We start from the raw sequence: 25,924 nt of genomic DNA, 5'->3' as shown, positions 1-25,924 counted from the left end.
ATTTTTTAAATCTTTTTAATTTCAAAATTATTATCGTCACAATTTTTATTCAAACCAATTATTTAAATACTATAGAATTCCATAAAAAAAATTGAATTAAACCTAAAATATAAACATAAATATTTAATAGTCATTAATTGATACAAATTAGAATTTAAAATTGATTGGTCAAAACTATTAATTATTCAGAAACTATTACTTATTTAGAAACTAGATTTTGAGTTATGCTTTGTATAATTGTATAATTGCACATCATTATCACTTGTTGATTGGACTACATGTAATGTTGAGATGAAATTCGTTGGTAAACAGGTGTTGCATTTTTGTTATTTTCTCCCTTTGATGTCTACACTTCCTATATGATAAGCCTCAATGATTATGACATAATCGAGTCAAACGCCACTTCAAGTTAATTGTTAATGTCAATTGGCAGTAGTCCTGAGGAGGTGGGAGAAGAAAATTTGTATCTATATTACTCCAGATGTTATTGTACAATTGTAAATCCGCAAAAAGAAACTAAGGGGAGGGGGGTAATGATTTTCTTTTAGTTACATTTAAGCTATGCATTCAATACAAAAGGGAAAACAAATTAAGGGGAAAAGGGGAAGCTGTATACTACCTAAATTACCTCATTAACAAACGACCGAAGTCTCCGCCAGTTGCGTGGAGGATATGTGAGTTAGGTGATTGTGATGTGAACTTTGTTTTCAGTAGAAGAACTGGTTTAATGAGTTCATCAAAATCATCCAAGGAATCATTATCACAGAACACTGCTGGATCAAATGATAGATCATCAGTGTCTGCGACTTCTTCACTGACAACATCAAGGCTGATGTAGTCAGACAGTTCCTCTTCAATTTCACTACTTTGTTTATGTCGGTTTGGAGCAACCATCATCCCAGATTCAGAAACATCAGCAGGAATAAAACCAAAATAGCGTCCTCTGGTGTGTTTCTGATCTCCAGATCTCTTCCTTTTCTTTCCCTTGCTTTGTTTTTTGGGGTGATGGAGTTTGCATTTGGATCCTTCAGTACAGGTTCCTGTTGCTTCAAAAGTAGGACAGACATAGCTGTGCTTCTTCCGACACTGAAACAACATAATTTGGCAAGTATTGAGTTAGATCACAAGGTGATATGAAGTGGAAGCAAGTAGAAAAGGAGTAACTAAACAAAGTAAAACTTCACCAGAGAGGAAAGAATATTTAGCTGAAATAATAGACATCGGACAATATTTGACAAATAACAAATTAAGTGAACAACATGAAAGATCATAAGAATTAGCAACCAAAAACCAGGGAAAAAGGATACGGGATGAGACTTATAACCACAAGTACAATGAAAATTCCAATGCTACATGTTTTTCTCGAAATAAATAAATACGGGATGAAACTAATAACCACAAGCACAAAAAATGATTTAATAGTGGTAAAACATCAGGAAAATGTTAGACATTCAAATTATGCAGTAGCCCAATAGAAAATTTATCTTGATTGGTTAATACCTCATTCCCATCAGCACAATATCCCCTGAGAAATCCTTCACAAATCGATGCATTGGGGTTCACATTGACATGTCTATATGGACAATTACTGTTTGAGCATAAGCCTGGCACGAGACATGTTAGAATCACATTGTCAAATTATTCACTAGATGAAAGACAACAGCCTCTGTAACAAACCTTGCAAAAAATAAGAACAATCTGGCATTCTCTCCGGAATAACCTGCATAACAAATCAGTTAAACTCAGACTTTAGACAGATCAGTAGATACCATATTCAATTTGTTGGACCCCAAATGTTTAAAAACCTGGTGCGTTAATTTGCAGTTGGGAGTAGAACATAAACCATTCAGGAACTTAGTACAGACAGCAATTTTTGAAGGATCATGGATATAAGGACACTTCCCTCCATCCTTTTTACATTTCCCAAATCTGGTAAAAAACTGACAATACTTCTGCTTTCGAGCCAACCGCTGTCTGGCAGTGTGCAAGCTCCATCTAACTTTTTCATTTGCCAATTTTCGAGTTCGTTTCTTTGGGTCTCTGATAAGCTGGTTACCATTTCCAATTCGCACATATCTGCAAATACTCACAGCAGTTATTTGAATAAAACAGATAGACTTGAAATTATACAAACTTTTCCTTCTTGGAAACCTAGTTTCATCTAAACGGCTTGCTAAACAAGACAACAATGATGAAAAATAAGAATGTGCATACTCATCGTTTCCAATCACTAATCTCCTTGGAATGTAAGCACTTTTGGAGGCCAAACCTGAACTGGTAGATGCCGAGGACTGGGATTCATCAACTACAAAGATAAGTAAGAGAAAGTCTGTAAGATGAACAAAGGCAAAAGAAACTTTTAACTTGCAGCAAGAAAGACAGCAAAATATGCCAAAATATATTTGATAGAAGAAGAATAAGCAAATGAAAAGGACAAGAAGACCACAATTCTGGATGCATTTCCAACATGGCAGGCAACAAAAGATTTGGGAATCTGATGCCCCACCTCCTCCTTGTCCAAACAGATAATCTACACTGTAAAGCAGCCTAACTACTGTGGAGTATCAGACAAAAAATCATCTATAAGAAGCAATTGTGAAGGATCCAAGAATCATATTAATCACTTCCTTCCTGCATCTTAACCATCAGAATTCATACACATAATTTATACATACAAAAATTATATTTGGTCGTCCTTTACATAATCTGTGGAAGCATATCTTTAACAAAAGCTCAATTTCTGAGGAGTAAACTGCCGTAATATTTTCAGAGCTGAACCAGCAAATGAATCACTACAACAAGTTGTTTAACTTTACACAGACATAAAGAAAATAATTTAGACGTGACAAATAGATAAAACCAAGGAATATAAAAAATATATTTCTACTCTCATTCAATGGATTTATCACAAGTACACTAAAAGCATTATACTGATAAATACTAGCATGATTTCTAACATTTATTAACCCTCCATTGCATAGGTGAAAAGGGAACAGGTAACTTTAAATAGCCAAAGTCTTGTGGCATTGAAAATTCCTAATTGTCACAGATTGGAGAAAGGGGGCAAATTCTGTCTTTTGGTAAAAAATGGGGATCGAATAATCTTTACCAAAAAGGTGGACAAATTGAGCAGTCTCAACTGTCACAAGTTCACAAGCATAACCGGTTGAAGATCTGTTTTCACCAGGGTTTTAGGGTCAAATGAACTAGTTACAGCACCAGTTCCTAATTTCCTGGTCCAGCTTCTCAGTTGGGATTGGCACCAACAAATACAGTAAACAGCAAAAAGACTTTTTGAGGTATGTAATGCCTAATTTAATGCTTAAGAATAAGATCAGAGTGAAAGGTATTGTTGCCACCTTCCTTGTTGGACATACAGGACTGACAAGCATTAATTAGCAGACATGTCTTTTGGGATGTAGTAAAGAGGATTTATAAAAGTTTAGAAACCATAATTCATTATGCCCTTCAGAAATTGCAACCACTAGTCAATTATAGAATCAGGGATTGAAAACCAGTAACCAAAATAGCAGAAAATGTGTTCAATATTCGATATTCCCTCCAAACCACAAAGTTGTCCTTCAATGATTGGAATCCGATTCCAAAAGACAACGTTAATCATTTGAAGCCTTAACAATCATAAAGTTGATAGATGTTATCGATACATATAAAATACAAATTTGTTATCTAATCTGAATAATGCTCTAATGTCTTAAGTCAGAAGGACAATGTCCCAAAAGCGTGTATTCATTTAAATAATTGCAACATGCTAAAAAAATGTAGAAAAAGTGTAAGGTAATGAAAAATCCAAGTAAAATGATTGATATAAAATTGTTACCCACCTGAAATCCTCTGGAGTGTCCTCCTGGTGGGATCCATTCTGTATCGAACTGAACCAATACGAAATATTCGCTCTCCTGCAAATTCAACCACTACTTTCAAAGTCAGAGTAACTGACAAAGATAATTAACACATGAAGAATAGATTTTAAGAGCACAAAAACAGAGTTGTCGGCACTATGATATGACGAACACTCATGGAAAGAATGCTTCCTACTCTTTGACTGAGAACTGATGCAAACCACATTTTTCTGCTCTCTCTTCTTCCTCTCTACAGCAGCAACAGCAAGTGTAGCTTCCTATAATAATCATGAGAAATTGTATGAATCATAGCTTAGATCTATTTTGTAATTTAATACAAATTGTGCTTAAATTGAAAGGAAACTTTATTACAAAACACTAGTATAAAACAACAATCTAACCTCATTAGCTTGCTTTGAGTTCTTCTCAATGGATTTGGACCATTTCAAACTACAACCACCAACACCTAAAACTCTGGATTTCCAAAGTGAAAACCCGTGTTTTGACCTAGTGTAAACAGTATCCCTCTTTCTCAATTGAAGCAATTTTTTGCTGAAAGACAAACATTAATTGACAACTGCAATGGAATACTGTTGATGCAAATGACCAAAACAAGGCAAAAAGATAAACATTCATAGCGGAAGCAATGCAAATACTCAAGTACCTGATTGCAGATACGGAACTACTATTGAAACTTGAAGCAAATGTTGCTCTTTTCCATCGAAACAATTGAGGCAAAACCTTTTGATTATGACGTGAATTCTTGTCATTTTCAGAAGAATTTTTGCTACAGAGTGTCCACACTAGTGAGGCTCTTGAACGTTTGCATGAACTCCTGACAGCTGCAAATGAAATCACTAATTCAATGAAAAATAGCATAAAATTGGAACAGCGCTGGTGGTTCTAGATTCATCTGCTTATGATGAATTAAAAAAAGAGAAGCCGTGTAAGAAAAGCTCAAGTCATTTAATAGCAATTTGCTTGGACGAACTTGCAATTTCTAAACAAGCATATAGACTAACATACACCTATTCGAAAATGCTACTCACAGTGTAAAGGTATGAGGAAGGGTCAATGTAAGCAAACATAGCCTTACATATGCAAAGAGGCTGTTTCCAAATTTAAACCCATGGCCAGCTGGTCACCAAAGCACAACTTTTTACCGTTGGGCCAAGACTCATGCTCAAGAAACAAGCATTTAATATTAAGAAGATATAACAACATAATATGCAGCAACTACAGGATACGTATATATAGCAAGTAGCAACTAATAAGCAATTCACTTTGATTCTTATTAGATACACTACAATATTCAACTGAAAAAATCAATTTGAATCTCAAACAAAAAGACCCTCACATCCTGTCTAAATCATAATTTAACTTAGCATTAGATCATAAGCACGGGTTACTTAGAAAGATAGATAAAATAAGCAACATAATAAGTAATTCATGCATACCCTTATGTAACCGCTTCTTACTAAACCTCGTATTGCAAAGAGCATTACTAGTTCCTTGTCCATCAGAATTTGCTGTGCCATTAGGCACTGCAGCAGTCTGGTTGGAATGGCTTTCAAATGTAGTCCTAACCAACTGATTTTTTCTTCTCTTGTAGTAGCCATCAGAGAAGGCAGTTTGGCCGTTGTCATCAGTGGAGAGAGAAACATCACGCGAATTTGATGTTGCAACCAATTGATTTGTTTTGGGCTTTATATATACTATTCTCTTCGTATTCAGAGAAAGGGGATTGCCTTCGTTTGCTTCAACTTGACTCTCCCCATTATCGGATGGAACATGTTGGTTTTCTGGAATTTCACAATGCTTCAGTGCATCTTCAGAAGAGTTCTGTGCATTATTATTAATTTCTATAAATGTTTTAGGATCAGATACATTTTCACAGGAACCACCAGAATGAGGTTCTACCAATGAGGAAGATGTATTTTCCTCTGATTTGATGTCAATTGGTAGTGGAGGTGTTCTCTGTCTCTGCCTCTGCTGAGAAAATCTTGCTCCTGCTCTCAGGTACATCGGTTGATCTGTCACGTCAGCCCTGCTTTCAGATTTAGTGCTTTTTGATATTTCACCCAAGCCCGAAGATGACTTGTTTACAGAGGAGATTTGAGGTAAAGCAGGAACTGGAGTAGGTTTCCTTACAAGACTGTTTCCATTACGAACATACGAGGTATTTTGAAAGTTCCCTTTCCTTTCTAGAATTGGCCTTTTGGGAGGAACTGCTCTTACTGAATTGATTCTAGGTAAAGAAATAGGGGGATTATTACCTGTCCGATGCCAAGTTCGAGGTTTTGACACATGAGTTGAAGAGGCAGATGTCTTTGTCTCCGACTTCAAAAAGGTAAAAGAATGACCTGGAAAAGTTTTGGGAATGACACTACCTGACTGATTTTTGGTCCCACTCGACCCAAAACGATATGAATTTAAAGCCTGAGTTGTAACTTTGGAAGAAACTTGGGATGGTTCTGAAATTGTTTTCTTTGTTATCATATTACCGTGTCCAAATGCACTATCTGACCTACTATTCTGTTTCGTCTGATGTACTGACGAAGTATTTTCTTCAACCCCACAAATATTTTCATCATTGATAGCTGTCAATTCTAAAATCCTTTTATCTGGTACTTCAGATGCCATCCCTTGAGAAAATATATCTGATAATGCACCAGGTGCATCCACAGTGAATTCATCATTCGAATTACTTGTAGTGACTTCATCACCACTAGTTGGACAGGGCATAAGGTTCTGCTGAGCAAGCAAATCATTCTTAACATTGAGATCATTAGGTTCCATGTCAGCTCTTGGTGACCTCTGCACAAATTCTCTATATTGATAATGTTCCTTAACGGCCTGTAAATCAGTCTTTTCTCCCATTGTATTTCCAACACCTAAAACATCAATTTGAGTATTACTCACAAGCACAACTGGAGTAATGTTTCCTATGCACTCACCGTCCAATGGTGAGAATTGATCGTGTTGAAATGCTAAGTCCTCACATGGTGAAAAAGAGACTATATCTGAGTGTTGTAATTCAGAATACTCGGAACTCATGGTTTCCCTATTTGCATCAGTAGAGTCAAAAGATCCTCCACTCAAAATATTGTCAGACCTTTTAGTAATACTCTCTGAATAAGGCAATGACTGAACAGAAAGCATTGACTGAACAGAAAGCATTGACTGAACAGAAGTCGGTACACACATACCCATGCTTGACAACGCAAATTCTTTCTGATGTTCTTGGTTATCATTGAGATTGACAGGAGCTTCAACATCAGATGTGGTGGTAACCACAATAACAGCACTGATTTGCGATTGACATTGAGTTAAATTTGGGTTAGCTGTAACTTTTTTCCTTTTAGAAGATGGTGAAACCTCATTTGCATCACCATTGTTGTTATTTGCAGCATAAAACTGAGTCTCTAAAAACTCCCCTTCCTCGTGTAAAGCAGTAACCTCATCCAAACCAGTTATTGACTCAACATCGTTTTGAACAGACTGATCTAAAACTTTAGAAGTAGATGGATCTTTCGACAATAGAAGTGTACCTCCGTCCACATTATTTCCAAGGTTATCAGGATTTACATGATCTGGAGATAAGGATTCCATCTCTGAACTCAAAATATTAAATTGTGTTCTAGCTTTTCTCTTTTTTATCTTCTTTGTGTTCCCTTCACCAGATCCAGCTAACATATTAGAATTTGGGAATGTTTTTTCTGTCTCACAATTCTCAGGGTGCCTGGTGACATCACCATGGGCCAATTGGTTTCCAGCATCATTCATGATACCAGAGCCGTGAACAATAATACAATCTTCTAAATTAGATGATCCATTATCAGAGCCTTGCTTCAGTGCACTGGCATGTTGTAGGCAATCTAGACCATCTTGAATCCCAATTTTTCTTGAACTTGAAAAAGTATCGCTGGTTTTTAATATCTCATCCCCTGCATCTACAAGATTGTTATTCAGTGGGGATTGTACATTTGAATAATTCCCAACCGATAGAGATCCTTCATTCTGACATAATTGCTTATTATCATAATCCATGTGATTGACTTCAGCAATAGTACCTGGAACAGAATTATTTGCAGCTAAACAATCGGAAGTATTTGCATTATCATGCATAAAAATAATATTTCCATTATCAAGGACATCATTATTAACATCTAAACAATCTGAATCACTCTTCTTATCTTCACTACTAGAAGCACGAGAAGAAAATTTTGGAATGTTTTCATCTCTTTCAATTTCAAACCTGGACAGTTCCCTATTATCAGAATCTTTGTCACACTCTTGCGATGTGTAATCTGGCCCCAAACTCAGCTGAAGTAAACCTCCCTCTTTATCTTCTTTCAACACATTACCTTCCTTTGGCAAAGAATGTAAACAGTCTGGCCCTTCATCATATATGTTGCTTTTGTCATCTGAATTAGCTTGAATTTTCTCAGGAATAGAGGCCGTTGACGAAATCAGTGCAGCACTCTCAACTTTCACAGTTCCAGGAAGCCTTTTTTGCAGTGAATTTGGCACAGATGTCTTAGAATTTGCACTAGCTTTCTTCACCAATCTCTTAACAATTTTCTTCTTCTTGACAACCGTTATGGTCGATTTACCAGAACAGACATTGCCAGCTTTAACTGAATTTGGCACCGCATTTTGCCCACGAGAATCATCAGCCTCCCTGGTACGAGACCGAGAAGAACTATCCTGAACACTCTTCCGCACATTCACCTCCTTCCCCAAACCAGACCTATCATTCCGTTTGCAAGGCGACCTATTTAAATCCACAACCACAACGGAAGACACTCTATACGGCTGATGCAAACCAGAATAATAGCCATCAGAGCCCGAAACCCTTTTATTCTTCTCTCCAGAACCCAAATCCGAATCCATAACCGGCGTCACATTCAAATCAGGAACAGACACTGAACACGAAGGCGGCGCAACAATAGCCTTGGCTACCAGAGAATTGGACTCAAAAGAGATATCAATCTCAACAGGGCTCCCTTCTCTCTCTTCCCCCTTCACCCCATGAGCCAAATATTGTTCCTTACCCCTGAAAAAGCCATTGCTACCTTCAGGTCCATAACTGGGGTACCGTAACTGCTCAACCTCACGGTTCCTATGATTAGGTTTAGCAGTCTGAATCCTAAGAAGCGCGCTTTTCTTCTGCATCTGTTTCTTAGGAGGAGTACGTGCGAATTCATGACTACGCTCTCTACTATTCCCTCTACTATACCTACCCACATTATCAGAACCATGATAATATTTGTCAGTGTTACTAACCTTGCTAACTAAATTAGAAGAAGACTCGTGCAACTCTCTTCCCCTCTCCCTCTCTCTATCACTCATCACCCACCTCTTGCTCTCCACCCGGGACCCTCTACCGGCCACGTCAGCGTCACATTCCACGCTGTACACGCGCACGTAGGGCGGGGGCTCTACGTCGCCCTGGCTAGGCGCGTGGTAGTCACCGCCGCCCCAAGAGAGTGCCTCCCTGGGGTTTTGCTCGTAGGCATCCACCACGAGGCGGTCACGACGCCCGGGGTCGTAGCGGAGGGTTTCGATCGGGGGAGGCGGCGGCGGGGGAGGGCGGTGGTGGTGGTGGTGGAATTCGCGATCGAAATCGTCAGTTCTAGGGTTAGGGTTCCAGGGGATGGCGGTGGTCCGGCGAGGGAGGAGGTCGTAGGGGAGAGAACGTGAATCGTCTTCGAGGGTGCGGTGTGGGAGAGATGAGTGGTGATTGAAAGAGAATTGCTGCTGCTGCTGCTGTTGTTGGGGTTGGGGAGTGGAAGGGGTGTAGGGTTGCGGCAGGGGAGCCGGGTGGAGGCTGCGGTGGTAGGAGAGAGGCGGTGGCGGCGCGGGCGGCGGCGGTGGGAGGTTGTTATGGTGGTGGTGGTTGTGATGCGATTGAGGGTTGAGGGAAGCGTAGCGGGTGGTGCGGTGGTCCTGAGGGTGGTGGTAGTGGTGGTGGAGGAAGTGGTGTTGATCCATTCGATCGGAACGTGGATTCGAATGAATCGGAGATTTGATTGATTGATTGAATGAATGGATGTGAATTCAGAATTTGAGATATGAGATGAAAGGTTGTGTGTGAAAGAAGACGTATTCAGAGTTTATGCGATTTCTTTATTATTCAATTGGATTCAATTATTGGTTATGCCTCGTAGGACTGCGTTACGTAAAGCTTCTGTCTTTCTGTTTCGGATCATCGTTACCAGCTCTTGTTTTTCTTTTCTTTTTTATTTTTTCTTTTTAAATTTATCATTATTTTGATAGATTCCCCTTTGTGATTGTGTTTTTGGTGAAGATTTGGTTTTTAGGATTTAGTCTAGAAAAGATGTAAAGACTTTTCATTTAAGTGGAATAAAAGCGGCAAAAACCAGTAAATTTCAATGAAATAATGATATTCTAAGAAAAAATAAATTACGCTTATGTTTAAACTAGTTTGATTTTTTAATAAATATATACAAAATGTATAGATATTTTAGATTTTTTTTCTTTTGTACTATCTTTTAATATGTTAGAAAATATCTTGAATATATTCAAAGGTGATATCGATTATTCTTAAAAATATTTCAATTAGTTTAACCAACTGAGTAAATTTCAATGAAATAATGAATTATAAGAAAACAAATATTTTGACGGATGTGTTTTAAACTAGTTTGATTTTCTAAAAATAAATATATAAAAAATGTATAATATCTTAGGATTTTTTTTCTTTTGTATCACCTTTCAATATATTAAGAAATATTTTGAAAATATTTAAAAATGATATCTTTAAGATATAATAATTTATTATTTTCAAAAAAATTCAATAGAATATAAAATATTTGAACATATTATCATGATGTCAATAATCTATAAATATAACATATTAGCTATAATTCAATTTTCATATTCACTTTTATACTTATATTTTATCATTTTTTAGAATTCTTATTGACTTATATAAGAGAGATTTATAAAAATGGATTAGCAAATGTGTTAACCTAATCTCACGGTGAGCAACAAAGATCATTTAAAAAAACAAGTTCATCTTGCAACTCTTGTTTTGAAATTTAACACAACAAAATAATGTTTATAGCTTAATCTGTCTAAAGAATATGTTTGATAAAAACAGTGTTAAAAATATAAGTATAGCGTCTATATTAAGCCTAAATAATATTTTATAAAACTCAAGACAATGTTTTATGGAAGTGTGTTTAATATTTCAAAATGTTTGAGACAAAGCTTTATTAAACATTGTATCTTATAAACACTATGCTACTCAAAAGAAAAAACTAGTATGCTAAACGCTTTATATACTAAACATGCCTAAATGTTCTACAACATTTATAACATTAAATGCATGTATGATTTGTAGTTCTTGTCTTTGGTATTTTGCTTCTCTTTATATGTGTAAGGACCTTAGTTTTTTTTATTATTTTAAAAAGGGGTGGGGGGAGCAATCAGTGCAGAGAAGCACCATTGCCATAAAATGAGGAAAACTTTGTTTTATTTGGAAAGTTGGGGAACAACGTGCAGGATTTTCCCTCCGGGTTTTGCTCTCATTTTGGCACCATTCAACAAGCTGCAGACGTAGGAAATAAAAGGAGGAAATGGGTTCTACCTTGGGAGAGAAATTCTTGCTGCAAAATTTTGTGAGAAAAGTGAAGTTAGAGTTGCTAGAGTTGCTGGAGTTGCTTGGTGCTGCAAGTCTTGGGAGAGTTAGATTCCAGAAAAGTGTTGGGTGCTGCATCCAGAGGAGTGAAGAGCTTTACTACAAATCTTTTGGAGAAAGATTCACAAAGAAAGTCTTCAAGAGGTAAGGGGAGTTAGATCTTTTGTTTGATTGTTGATTCATACTGTATTAATGCAAATATAGAATTTGGGGATGAATATTGGGTTTCTGGTTTTCTGGATTTCGCGATTCTGCAGAATTCTGCAGAACACGCGTACGCCCAATTTTGATTAGTCAAAATTGGACGTTCGTCCAAGTTGCTCGACCAATTAGTGGTCGGCAGTAATGGGTTGAGCGTTCGGTTATGGTGTTCTAAGGTAACGAGCGTTCACATTCGTCCTTAAGTAATGTTTGTAATTTAGACGTTCGTCCTTAAGTGTTATATTGAGCGTTCGTCCATAAGTGTTATATTGAGCATTCGTCCATAAGTGTTATATTGAGCGTTCGTCCTTAAGTAATATTGAGCGTTCGTCCTAGTGAGTGTAGCGTTCGGTCTTGAGGTTGCTTGTTCTCAGTTAGCGAGCGTCCATAGGTATTAGCGAGCGTTCGGTCTTGAGGTTGCTTGTTCTCAGTCAGCGAGCGTCCATAGGTATGAGCGACCGTTCGGTCGTGTGTCCTCTAGTAACGAGCGTTATAGTTCATTCTTGACTCATTTTGGTGAGCGTTCGGCGATCGATCTTAGTGTATGGGCGACTGCAGTGTTTGACTAAATTTAGTATGATTAGGCTTAGATCTTGAGTGTTCAGTTTTGATGTTTTAGTGATTTAAGCGTTCGATCTAAATTTGATATTTTAGGGTTGAATCTGGAACGTTCGTTTTTGGTTGTATTAATATAAATTGACATTCTTAGTTTAAGGCTTGAACGTTCGTTTCGGTGAATTAGTTATCATAGCGTTCGGTGTTCATTAGATAGTCTTAAGTTTAAATCTTGAGCGTTCGGTCTGGTTCTGTTGAAGCGTTCGGTTTTGATGGAGTATTCTCGCTTGGGAGCGTTCGATTTTAATTTGAATTCTAAAGTTTTAATCATAAGCGTTCGTTCATGGATATTTATGATTGTTAGCGTTCGGCCTCAGGATTGGTCTTCTTAGGCTTGAATCTTGATCGTTCGGTTTTAGTTTAATTGTGATGTCAGCGTTCGGCCTCGTATGTTGTGATTGTGAGAGTTCGACTTTGAGTTAGTATTCTTAGGTTCAATCGTTGAGCGTTCGTTAAAACTGTAGTCGATTCAATGTGACGTTCGACGAAAGAATGTGCAATTAAATATGGTGCTCGGTCTTAGCGTTCGGTCCGTTTTTGTTAGATTTGATAGCGTCCATCAAAGAGTGTTCGGCATGGTTGGTAATTAACGTTCGTCCTATTATGTTTGTCAAAATGGTGTTCGGTTTGGGGCGTTCGGCCTAATATGATTTAATATCTCAGTAGTGTTCTGCGTTTTAGCGGTCGGCCGGATTATGTGGGATCTCATAGCGTTCGTCCAAATTTTATAGCGTTCGGCAGTATAGTTATATATAGAAAGCGTTCGTCCAGATCGTTTAGATGACGTTCGCCCAAATAGTATTCGGCCTGGTGTTTGGAAAATGGCGTTCGTCCAGTAGCGTTCGTTCTATGGTGTTCGGTGAATAGTGCTCGTGTAAATAGTTTTCTACAAATATGTTGGATTTTAAGTTCTTTTGCTCTTGGGTTGGATTAAGTGTGCAAATATTTGAAATGTATAAATGTGATGTGATGTATGTGGAATGAGAATGTATGAAATAGGATACAATTGTAAATGCAAATGAGGTATGTGAGTATGAAATAGGCATCTCACGGAGAGATGACTATAAGTGGTTATGTGGCGTTGTGGTTGTTCAGTATAACTGTAGTGAACCTAGGATCGGTCTGTCTATCCCTACACTTAAAGCATTGTTCATGCTCACATACAAAAGAACAATGTCAATGGTGAGAGTAGAGGGAGGTCCTCGTCTATAGCCTTTAATGGCAGATATAGGCAGGTTGGGGATTTACCTTGCATAGTGTTGGGGAGTGCCAGCAGAACTATGCAAGTGCAAAGACGACTGTTGGTTCGACAGTTATACAAATCCGGATGAGTCGTGTGTGTGGATTTACCTTGTATAGTGTTGGGGAGTGCCAGCAGACTATGCGAGTGTAAAGATGTGTGGGTTATGGTTTAACGGACATGTTTTAATTATTCCTTTATATGTATCTATGTAGGATGACATGAATTAACTGTGATATATGTATAACATGCTTTTTATATCTAGCTCACCCTTGCATTGTTTTTGTTATGTGCTGTTTGGGTATGTTTCTTTGGCGATGATCATCCACTTGGATGGGAGCAGATGTTGTCGCGGAGATTCCCTTGGAGCAAGAGGTGGAGGTTGCTGATATTGTGGAGTAGTCTTCTTAGAGTTTCCTGATTGAACACTTGTAGTGTTTAATCCTTTCAACTGTTTAAGTTTAAATTTTTACTCCTTTTATTTGGATGACTGTAATTTCACATTTAATTACACGTCATACTCCGACTGTTCTCTATATTTGAATATTGACATCTTTATTATATAATATTGGTTATTATATAATCGGGATGTTACAATATGTGCAGATCATGACAATACCAAGCTTTATTCAAAAGTTTGTACAAGATCAGAAGGATGTTAAGAGATAGGAAGACATTCTTAAAATGTTTCCTTAATGCTTTTTGCTATGAGGAATTCGTACACGCCACCTCTATAAAAAAACATTGTTGCTCTCGCGCTACCTAGCCCTTGACTTCGTACCTATAGGCTATTTGTCTTCCTCGAAGTCAACTCTTTCTAAGTAACAGATCTTTATTGAAAAAGGCTATATAAAGATAACTGAACAAAGAGAAAAGAACAATAATTATTTTTGACTCTTACGCTGTTATTCTCTCTCTGAAATTGTCCAATGCTTTCTTTGTTTAAAAAAAGGTTTTTACAGTTCTTCAGATTTCATTGTATTGAAAACATAATACCCTTGAGAGCTTTGATCTATACTTGTTTTTCCAAAACACTTTCATTGTGTTTGTATATTCTAAAGAGAATCAAAACACTTGTTTGTTTCGTTAAGTTAAGCTAAATGGTCTAATTAGGAAGATTAGTGTTGAACTAGGAGTAAGTAAACTGGTATATCCAGATTGGATAGTTGTAAACAAAGAGTGGTGAAACTTATTACAATCTTTGAAAAGATTAGTAGAATCCCTTAAGAAATCTTAAGGGATAACTAGACGTAGCTTAGGTTGAGTGAACCAACATAAAAATGAGTTTATTTTATTTTCTTTCCTTTATATATGTTTTCTTAGACATTTTTCAAAAACTTAAAGTATTTATTATATATTTGCAAAAAGTTTTTGAAAAACTATATTCAACCCCCTTCCTCCGTCCGCCCCCTTCTAGATTTTTTCATGTGTTTCAATCAAATGTTCTTACTGAATTTGGACATAATGTTTCTGAGATTAAATGAGTGAGATTCTTAAAAGCTAAGTTGATAGGAATGATTGAGAAAGGATGGAATAATGTTTCTGAACTACTTGTAAGCAATCACTGATTGCAATTTTAAAGAGAATTAAAATATTTGAAGATGAACTCTATTTGAGTTGAGGAATCTAGGCGCGGTAGTCTAGTACCAGGAGTGGTTTGAATACTCAAAGGAAATCTCGGCAGAATGCTGAGTACCAAAAATGTTGTGAATACTCAAAGGAAATGTCAGTAGGGTGCTGAGTACCAGGAGTGGTGCTAATATTCAGAGGAAATCTCAACGAGGTAGTTGAGTACAAGAGTGGTGTTAATACTTATTTGTAATCATGTGAAGATTATAGTAGAACTGCGAAAGAGATTGGACGTAGCTTAGTTAGAGTGAACAAGTATAAAATCTCTTGTGTTATTTTCTCTTATTTAAACTAAATGGTCCTCTTGAAAAACCTGCAGTTGAGCTTTATATTTCAAAATACAAGAAACAATTATTTAGTTTTAAGGAAGTTCTTACAAAACACTACAGTAAAAATATTCTAAATAGCACGAAAATCTTATCAACGCATATACATATATTTCAAGTCAAGCATCTAAGCTTTCAAAAAAATATTTCAAATGCTCGATAACGTGTTATATCAGAAGGGTTACGAAAAATGTTTTCCATAAACACTACTCAACCCCTCCTTTTTAGTGTTTTTCAAGTACTTCACTTAGTGTCTAAAATATACTTACGTTCACATAAAAGCATTAGGTTTGTTAATATGCTAAAAAAGGGATTAACATATAATTCCAGTCCTCCAAATAGGATATGTAATGAACATATCAATTAGTTAAGCTAACTGAAGATCAACTAATTTATTAGTTAAGTGAAATCAATCAAATGGTAGTTAAGTTTACCCAATTGAATAAGTCTACTAACATATCTTTAAAACGGAACATTGGCTCAATGAAAAGCGCAAAATTTGGAAAACACTTTTTGAAACTTCTTAAAGCACTTTTCGATTATGATAACATTGTTTTATGATCTGAAGGTGTTTGTGGTTGTGTCGGGTAGTAGTTTCTTATACACTTTGGCTCTTTAGGCAAGATCGTGTGCCTTGTGAAAGCTTGGGCGAGACTTTTAGGTGAAAGCTTGGGCGAGACTTTTAGGGTTGATTGTTCCTTGCCTTGTATTGTTTTTTTTTTTGTGGTTCTAAAAGGTTGCTTAGGTTGCAAAAAAGGGTTGCAAGGGTAGTGCACTTCTTCTATGCTTCAAGAAGTTTATTTCATCTTTCAAGAAATTGTGTAATTGTACATTGCGATTCTTATTTTAGTGAAAAGTAATGCTCAGGTTTCACAACTAATTGAATGTAGCTCTTAAAAGTAAACCAATATAAAAATTTACTTGTCTTGATCTTTATTTTTTTTGTCTTTTAATTGCTAAAGTTCTTGTATATCTTTATAGTTTGGATCGAGATTTTCAGTTTGCCACATGTAATGGTGTTTTGTGTAGTTGTATAAATAAAATCAAACAAATATTCCAGTGATTGAGTTTTTCTTGATCTATATAGAGTGAAAGTCCTTAATCTGTTTGGAATTCGTATAACGAAAAAAGTGTGTTCTTTCTCTAGCCTTTTAATAATCGATTCTATCTTATAATTGGTTGAAATGTTCATACCCCGCAACAAAGCTTATAAAGTTCTATTGGTCAATTGGACTGAACAAAAGTTTGCAAAATAAATGTTTAATAATTATTGCTAGTGTTAGTTAAATTGTAGTAGTTGTTAAACGCTTATGTTTTCAAGCAATCGTTTTAAAAAAAAAACAATAACACAAGTATTTTTATACTGATTTACTCAACCTGAGCAGCGTCCAATTCTTCCTTAATACCTCTTAAGAGGTTTCACTAATTTTTTTCAAAGATTACAAACGAGTATAAACCACTCCTGGTACACAAGTATTCTCAACCACTTTTGGTTCCCTTAATCAACCTGACTAGTTCAAGTTTAACCTCTACTAGTATCAACCCTAGACAATCTGTCTAGAACATTTAACACAACTCAGTTAAACAATACAAGTGTTTTAATTCACTTCTAAATATATAAACACAATAGTGTAGTATTATAAGTATATATTTTAATAACTCTCAAGGAGAGGATAAATACAATACAATGAGATTTAAGAACTTGTAAAGTTCTTTCTTGTTCTAAGAACATACTCAGATGATGTAAGCTTTTAGAGTGAATAATAGTGTAACAATTCAATGATAGCAAAAGTTCTTCTTTTCTCTTTTTGTGAGTCCTCTTCATATAGTTTTCTTCGAGAGATGGCCATTACTTAGAGAGAGTTGAACTTCTTGAGAGTAGGTGGTTTTTCGTATGAAGATTTGTACTTTTTTGCGTGTTAGGAAGATCAACATTGCTTTAGCAGTGAGAGCTTGTACGATTATGGTAGGACATAAAGCTCTAGGAAAACATTCAAGGAATTTCTTATTATTTCACGTCTTTTTTATCAATGTGTAGTGCTTTTGAGTAAATCTTGGTATTATCAATATCCACATAGATAAAGAGGAAAAAAAGTAAAACAGACAAATGTACAATACGTTCATGCATTTAATGTTCTTTACGTTAAGAGAACGTTGAAGCATGATTTGTAATGTTTTAGTGTAAGTCTAAGCTTTTCAAAGTAGTACCACTATTGATAAATTATACAACATTTATTACTTCTTTCATTAGACATGCTTTTGTCAAATATTATTTGATACGTCATTGTTTATCTGGCTAGCATTAATAAGAATGTTCTAATAAGTGCTTTGCTTAGACACTATACTTCACTAAAGGATATTTCATTAAGTGTTGTATGTTAAACTTCAAAACTCGAGTTGTTAAATAGTCTAGTCTTCTCTTACATTTACAACAAGTGACATTTACGTCTATAATTAAAAGGCTTTTAAGTGATTAAATCATAATTTGTTTCCTAGATGACCTATAAAGAGAGAACAATTATATTTGTATATCTTTCAATGTTGTGAGATTAAGTCTCTAAAATAAAGAGTTGTTTAATTCATATTATCTCTATTGAGAGTGATTCTTGTATTAAAAAAAAACCTTTGTTGTATAGCATACAGATACTACTTAGCTTATAAAGACGTTGTGTACTCAAATAGGAAGGAGTGAATTTGTGTTTGTTGTAAATTAGAAGTGATATTTATAATAATGTAAACTCTATTTATTGGTGGAACCATTTTTAGTTGAAAAAAGAATAACTAGACTAACCTAAGGATAAACTAGTATAAAAAAGTATGTATTCATTGTTGTTATCTTTTGTACGTTGTAATTCACTCTTTGTTGTATCTGCTAAGGAAAATAGGGTTTAAGTTATTATTATAGGTTACTTTTTATTTATTTACTTATGTATTTGTTTACTTATTTATTTTATCTCAATAAAAGATTTAATTTAATTCTTTTATCTTTAAAATGAAACCATGTAACATTTTAATATTGAATAAAGTTTCTCATTTTTTAAAAACACAACAATGTGACTTTTTATTTGTTGAAATTGACGTCGTTGGATTTATAACTTGTTACAATACATTATTTATAAATTATATTATGCGTAAATTAAAAATGTAAGTATTTGTTTATTAACGGTTTTACTGCAAATGAAAAATATCACATTAATTATATTTTTAAAAGTTGAAAAACTTAATTAACCTTTTTATTAGTAATGAAATTAGATTGGGTTAGAATACCCAAGTACTTTACGATTAATATATTTTTGCTGATAAAAAAATAGTAATGAAATTAAATTGGGCAAAATAAATAATGGAAAAAATTATGTAAGTTTTTAACCATTATGATAGAGCCTGTTAACTTCAATACACATATAGCAATGGCTTGATCAGCCAAATTATGCGGTGACACTTTGCATTTATCATGCATCCAACATTAGCAACTCCTTAATCAGCCAGATTAAGAGGTAAAACTTTTCAAACATAATAAAGCATGATGGTGCAATGTTGACATCATTGCAATTACAGGCACCCCAAACACTATTTCAACAATATTTCTCCACAAATGGACACTTTTATCTTTTTCATTAAGCACGTTATGTGTTTGATAGAATACATCTATACTTCTCAGAACACCATTGCAACCAAATAACTCTTATTCGGATTCAAAGTTGAAGTGTTAAAATTTCCTTGTTTGATAGTGAAAACCACTTCTATTTTATAAATATATTTTAATAAATTTTGTGAAAATCATACTCCATCATGTTTATTGGGTTTGTTCTGTCTCTTATTATTATTTTTATATCAGGTTCGATATTTTCAGTATTATACTATATAGAAAATCTTACAATCAATAAAAATGTACATAAAGAGTTTGGGTAATTGACATCATGAAGTGAATATTTTACAACGATTTATTGGTAGAAAATAATATTTTAATATTTCACAACTTAGAAGTTTTCCTGAACATAATAAAGATATGTGTTATGTGCTACTAAGCGATTGTTTGGGGTTAGTGTATTTGGTGGCATAGAAGTAAATTTTAAGTTTAACTTAACTTTATAAAGTAAGTAAAGTTTGTATCTATTTATATATATTGTAAATTGATTTTATGTTTAGTTGATGTGAAACTTTCAACACACTTTCTTCATACTCGAGATTTATACATCTTGAGCATGAGATTATTCATTAATGGATTGTCCAATAGTGAGTGAAATAATATACCAAATAAACAACAAACTTCACTAAGATCTACTTTAACTCATGGTTTGATACCATGTTAAAAAGTAAATTTTAAGTCTAACTCAACTATACAAAATTAAGCCTAACTTAACCATACAAAATTGGTTTGTAAGGTGAGATTTGCATCCATGTATATATTATAAATTAGCCTTATCTTTAATCAATGTGGGATTTCCAACATATCTCTCTTACTTTGAAACATATACATCTCAAGCGTGAAACTAGACATTAATTGGTGGTCTAATAGTAGTCAAATAACAGATGGAACAATAAACTCAACAAACAACAAACTTCGCTAAGATAGACTTTAACTCATAACTCTGATATCATGTTAAAAAGTAGATTTTAAGCCTAACTCAACCTTAGAAGACCAACTTGTATGTTGATGTTTACAACCACTTATATATTATAATTTAGTTTTATATCTAGTTAATATGTGAGACGTTTAACAATGACCTTATGTAGTGGGTGGTGATTTGGTGTGCGGTTGGCATTTCATGTGGTTTGTGGTAATAAAGGATGTTGATTTTATCGCTTTCTCCTCCCTCTATGATTTCCTCTTCCACGCCTTTTCTTCATAAATGGAATCCAATTATGTATGACTTGCATTGTGCTTCTTCATTTGTTTAATTTCTCACTTTTCTGAAATTTTGCTACTTCTCAAATTTGATCTAGTGTGACGACTAAAATGTCATTTGTCACGTGTTTAAGGTTAGCCTCAACTGTAACATGGGTGTCAAATTCCTACCTAGTGTTAACATAACATTTTTATAATTAAATTATAATTGAAGTACAAATTTCACTTTACAAAATTGATTAACTCTATTGTACCACCTTTTGTTATTAGAGCTCACTATATTTGTATGTTAGGAGCCCTCTATGTGAATGTACGTTGGGATTAAAGCATATCCCAACAATGTTTCATAGTCTTATTATATCACCCACCTTATCCCTATATTCCAATGTTTGACATAAAAAAGAAGTGATAAAGATATTGTATAAAGGTATGATCGAATTATAATGCACCTTACAATAAGAATATACCTATACAACAAGTTTTAAATCCTAATCCATACTTAAAACAATAATATTTCTTATATTAACTATTATTATTGAATTTATTAAATTATTTACCATTGAATTGTTATCAAATAATTCACAAATATTGTAAAGTAAAAATTTCTAACTTAAAAAAGTGATTCTTTTGACAGAATCAGATAATCCATGTTATAAGCAGAAAAAGTAAACAATACAAACGTCCGTCACATAAAAGAAAGGAAAATATCTTTTTAACAACTCTTTTTTAACAATTTTTTGACAACGCAGACGTGGTGGCTTATGATTGGTTCGTTTCAAATATTTTTCTGAAAACAAATTCAAACAGACCAATAAAGCAATGACACATGACCCATTGTCAAAAAATTGTTAAAATTTGTTGTTAAAATATCATGATCCTAAAAGAAATGGTGATTAAATTTATTAAGTACACGAGAACTGTAATCATTACGAAGTTATAAGATACAACTTTTATTTTGGCACCAGAAAATAGATGAGATGAGCGTTGAAACTGGTACCAAGTGATGAAGATGGAGAAATTGTAACTAGCCTTACAAATTACAAGGCATAGTTTCCTAGACAATGAAGGGAAGGAGGAGGGCACACACAAACAACCTCTCATCCTAAACCCATCTATAAACTTCCACAGCACACACCAAAATTATCTACAAAGGATTTAGATTCAAAAACACAATCCTTGTTCTAGCAAATGGCTACAAGTTTGCTCAATCAAAGCTTGATGAACGGCTCCACCTGCCTCTCAAGTAGTCCTCCAATGAGATGTTTTGCTCAACACTGCAGATGGAGAGTGAGTCATCCTCCACATCACGCAGAGCAAGGTTAAGGTGTGACTGCAGATTGGAAGAAGGAAGACAAGCTTCATCATCAGCCATTTCTGCTGCTTCCACAGCATTCACTTCTAGTCTTGCCCACTTCATCACTTCACCATCACCTCCAAGGAGCTTTTTGATCTGTGCTCCAATGAAACAAATATCACATTAACAATATCACAATGTTCAAATATGAACATAAAGTCAAGGAGTGTGATGTTACTAACTCATCTTAGAAGTTCTTATTATCACATCTATTCAAATACAATCAAGAAAAAGTTATCCAATTGAAGCAAATAATTTCTTCTGTCATTTCTATGGAAGAAAGTCATCCAAATAAGTTCAAACAAGTTCATGTTATCTCTATGGTGTGTTGGTATGTGTGTGTATGTGTCTGGGTAAATTATAGTTTATAGATTTCTCACAAGGCTCATTTGAGGTCTAGCTCTTGGAGCACGTCTGATACAAAGTGTAGCTGCCAAGACCATCCTTTCCATCTCTTCAGGATCATAGTTATCACCCAAACTAGGATCTAACAATTGTAACACCTTCCCACTATTTAGAATTGGATTTGCCTGCAAAAAGTTGTTTTTCCATTATTTTTCCTCCAATACATGTGAATATGTAAGAAGTGTAGCAGAGTAGGTGATAGACTATAATATTGCAGAGACATACCCACATGACAAGGCTCTCTTGACCTTTGGGATAATCACTACTTATGGGCTTTCTCCCTGAGAGGAGCTCAAGAAGCACAACACCAAATGCATAGACATCAATCTTGTCATTTACTTTGCCATACATGAAGTACTCAGGAGCCATGTAACTGCATAAATGAGTGTTTATAGAATTTAGAAATTGGAACTGTTTAAATGCAAATTCTGTCTGCAGCATGTGTGAAAGTACAAACCCAAAGGTTCCAGCAACGTCTGTGCAGATTATATGTGATGATGAAGTTGATGCCCATTTTGCAAGTCCAAAGTCAGAGAGCTGTGTCCAAAATCAACAAAGCAGCATGAGGCCTAACATGTGCAAATGATTCAAAACATGAAATTCAACCAATAAAGGGATACAGTACCTGTGGTTCAAAATCCTCAGATAACAAAACATTTGATGATTTTACATCGCGATGGATCACAGATTGGCCTTCATTATTATGTAGATACTCCAAAGCCTCAGCAACACCCATGGCCACCTTGTATCTCTCAGTCCAACCAAACACAAGTGGATTTTTCTTATTACCTATTTTTCATTGAAATGAAAAGAAGAAATTAATGAGTTAACAAGGCCACATGGGTTGAAAAGAAATTAACAGTGACAAAATAAAGTAGTGTACCATGGATGTTCTCTTCAAGGCTTCCTCTTGATAAGAAATCATAGACCAAAAGAAGATTACCATCCTCAAAGCAGAATCCAAGGAGGGAAATTATGTTTTTGTGATGCAAGGTAGTGATAATTTCTATTTCTAGAACAAACTCCTTCAGAACATCATCAGATGGCTTTAAGATCTTAACAGCTAGTTCCTTGCCATCAGGAAGGCAGCCTCTGTATACCTGGCTACTTCCTCCTTTCCCAATCAAATTTTCTGAAATCACACAACAAATCATGTTAAAAATAAACCCTCTTTTTTTGACAAGTTGATCGCATGTTTCAAACAAGCACAAGATAAAATAAACACCTGGCAAGAAATTTGATGTTGCAAATACAAGTTCTTGGTACTTAAACAATCTGCAACTGGATGAGTATCTCTCATGAAGGCCCTCCAATTCCTTAGGAATGCTTCTAGGATTGTGTTCAGGCACAGAGGCAGTCCCTAATTCAGCATCCACTGGAACAAGAGCACCACTCTTGCTATCTAGACCCAAAAACTGATCCTTATTTTGGCCACAATTGTTTGCTTTTTGGTCAAGATGTGCAGCATATGAAAGATTTCTAGAAGGTAACTGCATTGCCCATTGTACCACAGAGATCTGGCGAAACATCGATCTTTCAGAACATTTCCTGTCAGATACAATTGTCCTATGAAGCAAAGGCCAACCTGGTTTAGAATTAGAATCATTGGTCTGCACAGACACTATTGCCAAAGGGTTCTCATCACAAGCATCACCACATGACTCTTCTTCTGAATGGTTACAATATAAACCAAACAGTGCTGGGTTTGAAGAACAAACAGAGCAACTCTTCTTCTCAATGAATTCTTTAGATTCCAGGAAAGCCTTAGCCAAACTGTGATCTGAAAATTGACCACTACCCTTTCCCTGCATCCCGGACCCATCATCATCTAGCACTTTTGAAGTATTGCCAAGTGTCCTGTGAATCGAACTAAGCGCCCCAGTTGCGTGGTTCTGATCAACTCCTGCAACAGACACATCCACTCAGAACTCTAATCATGAGACTCACAATCTCACACCACAGCACAGAACAAGGAAAATTCAATAAAAACCTTTCATGTCAGCTGCAGTTGCTGGTGATCCATCCCTCTTGAACACAATTTTCCCATTATTAACAGCAAGAACCCAACAATCCCTTGGTAGCTTCTTAGCACAGTACCTTGCCACAGATATACATGGCCGAATTCTGTGAAGACCTTGAGGACTTCCAACTATGATGTGCGTTGCAGAATAAGCATTTGCTTCTCGAACCAGAATTCTCCTCACTGATGAACCCCGACATATTTTGAACTTAAGATCCACCTGAATAATAGTTCCACAAAAAAATTAAAGAAAAAACTTACAATTCACATATTCTAATCAAGAGATTCCCTCACCCTTCAGGCTAAAACATCATTTGTAACTTGAGTTACAACATTAAATCCGTGTCCCACATAACATAAAAAATATGCAATGTTAAACAAGGTTTCTGGAGCCATTGCGATCACCATCAAAAACAGTGACAAAACCACCGACACAATTTAAAACTCCGAGAACATGACTGGGAAAGAGTTGGAGAGAGATGCTGAGAAACACAACCTGTTTCAAATTGCAGAACCCTTCGTAAACGGCAAGCACAGAGTCAAACGCTTTGACAAGTGAAAATAAAGACGATTTCCCATCCCGATTAACAATTTCTGCAGCAACCCATTTCACCAAAAAGAGAAAAAAAAACTGTCACACTCCATAAAAACTAAAAAAAGAAGAAAAGAAAAACATCATTTGATGGGATGGTTATGTATTTTATACCATCATTCCCAAGAACATGAAGAGCAAGCACAACATCACAGGGCTGAGCCACTTTGAACAAAGCCCAAGTGAGCAACTCGGTGCTGTGGGAGTCCATCTTCACTCCAACGACCACCGTCCGGCCACCTTGGCTGGCCTCTCCGGCGGTGGAAGTTGGCAGCATTTTCATGATTCAGTGCTTTACCGTTGTTCTGTTATTGTCGGTGATGGCATGAGTCATGAATGGCAGAAAAAAAGTTTGAAACTTTGGAGGTTGGAACAAAGTTTGGTTTGGTTTTGAAGCTCGTGCGTGAGTGTGTGTGCGCACCAAAGTAGAAAACGAAAGGCGAAGAAATTATCAGTGCTATTATTATTTATTTATTATGCTGTTGTGTTAACTAATGATACCACTGTAACGGTGATGCTATCGGATACGTATTTTTAAGCATGGGATTGTGTGTCATCATGATTTAATGCGTGGATTTTGACCACTGGGTCCCACTAGTAAATGACATCATTGGATCTAAATCTTTTTCATTAAAAATATCAAAGAGTTTTGTCTCGGGATTTGGAATCTACCACGAGGTTGTTCTTTTAGGTCAACGTGGAAAGGGATTGAGAAGTAGTAGAATTATACATACTTACATGTTTTTTATTTTATCATTTTTTTTGTGGTTGATTATTGTTTCTGCTTTCTTTTTACTTTTTAACTAATTAGTTGTAGTATGTTGAGATATTATTATAATTGAGTATTGTATTTAAGGTATTGTTGATTTTAAAATTTATAGTTTTTTTATCATTAAAATCAATTATAATATTTAAAACATTGTTTATGATTTTACTTTTAGAAAATATTTAAAAAATTTGAAAAAAAATTATCTTTATTTTGACTAATGTGGAATTATTGAATTGTTTGCAAATTGGATATTATTATTATTATCATGATTAGTAGAGTGATTAGTGAGGGTATGTTTCGTTTGAAAAAAAAAATAACAGAATTTACGAAAGTGTAAGTTTTACTTTCTGAAAGTTATGGCAATTGAATGTTTGGTCTTTGAATAATTATTGTAAGGGTTA

At 35.2% G+C, this 25,924-nt stretch overlaps 2 protein-coding genes across 8 annotated transcripts; both read right to left on the bottom strand.

The window, feature by feature from the left end:
- Positions 1 to 447: 447 nt before the first annotated feature.
- LOC108337962 (uncharacterized protein At1g21580) lies at positions 448 to 10,017 on the bottom strand. 7 transcript variants are annotated; one of them, XM_052880846.1, is made up of 10 exons: positions 5,318 to 10,010; positions 4,525 to 4,702; positions 4,262 to 4,412; positions 4,057 to 4,138; positions 3,843 to 3,932; positions 2,215 to 2,305; positions 1,806 to 2,076; positions 1,678 to 1,720; positions 1,501 to 1,604; positions 448 to 1,086 (listed from the first exon to the last, which is right to left on the bottom strand). In XM_052880846.1, exons 1-10 carry the CDS (start codon positions 9,855 to 9,857, stop codon positions 625 to 627), a joined length of 6,012 nt encoding a protein of 2,003 aa, XP_052736806.1. In that variant the 5' UTR covers positions 9,858 to 10,010; the 3' UTR covers positions 448 to 624. The 7 variants fall into 7 exon arrangements, 5 of the variants coding, with proteins under 5 accessions (XP_052736806.1, XP_017430043.1, XP_052736805.1 ...); XM_017574554.2 differs by having other exon boundaries at positions 3,843 to 3,917; XM_052880845.1 differs by having other exon boundaries at positions 1,806 to 2,305; positions 4,262 to 4,367; positions 5,318 to 10,012.
- Positions 10,018 to 21,261: 11,244 nt separating this feature from the next.
- On the bottom strand, positions 21,262 to 25,253 carry LOC108338599 (protein kinase STUNTED). The gene is made up of 10 exons (XM_017575579.2): positions 24,869 to 25,253; positions 24,659 to 24,756; positions 24,133 to 24,382; positions 23,368 to 24,045; positions 23,026 to 23,274; positions 22,768 to 22,931; positions 22,600 to 22,679; positions 22,368 to 22,515; positions 22,118 to 22,267; positions 21,262 to 21,833 (listed from the first exon to the last, which is right to left on the bottom strand). Exons 1-10 carry the CDS (start codon positions 25,035 to 25,037, stop codon positions 21,588 to 21,590), a joined length of 2,232 nt encoding a protein of 743 aa, XP_017431068.1. The 5' UTR covers positions 25,038 to 25,253; the 3' UTR covers positions 21,262 to 21,587.
- Positions 25,254 to 25,924: the final 671 nt, after the last annotated feature.

This window comes from Vigna angularis, chromosome 7 (genome assembly GCF_016808095.1).
Source record: "Vigna angularis cultivar LongXiaoDou No.4 chromosome 7, ASM1680809v1, whole genome shotgun sequence".
Classification (NCBI taxonomy): domain Eukaryota; kingdom Viridiplantae; phylum Streptophyta; class Magnoliopsida; order Fabales; family Fabaceae; genus Vigna; species Vigna angularis.
This window is presented reverse-complemented; position numbering and strand designations above follow the sequence as displayed.

Bases quoted from the DNA above. Each gene is read 5' to 3' on its own strand.
- LOC108338599 (XM_017575579.2), bottom strand. From the start codon at position 25,037: ATGAAAATGCTGCCAACTTCCACCGCCGGAGAGGCCAGCCAAGGTGGC. The intron at 22,680-22,767 runs GTACTGTATCCC...TTTTGGACACAG, and splicing joins CTGAGGATTTTGAACCACAG to CTCTCTGACTTTGGACTTGC. The intron at 21,834-22,117 runs GTGAGAAATCTA...ATTGGAGCACAG, and splicing joins CTAGACCTCAAATGAGCCTT to ATCAAAAAGCTCCTTGGAGG.
- LOC108337962 (XM_052880844.1), bottom strand. From the start codon at position 9,857: ATGGATCAACACCACTTCCTCCACCACCACTACCACCACCCTCAGGAC. The intron at 4,703-5,317 runs GTATGCATGAAT...TTTCATTTGCAG, and splicing joins TAAGAAGCGGTTACATAAGG to CTGTCAGGAGTTCATGCAAA. The intron at 2,306-3,842 runs GTGGGTAACAAT...TTATCTTTGTAG, and splicing joins GACACTCCAGAGGATTTCAG to TTGATGAATCCCAGTCCTCG.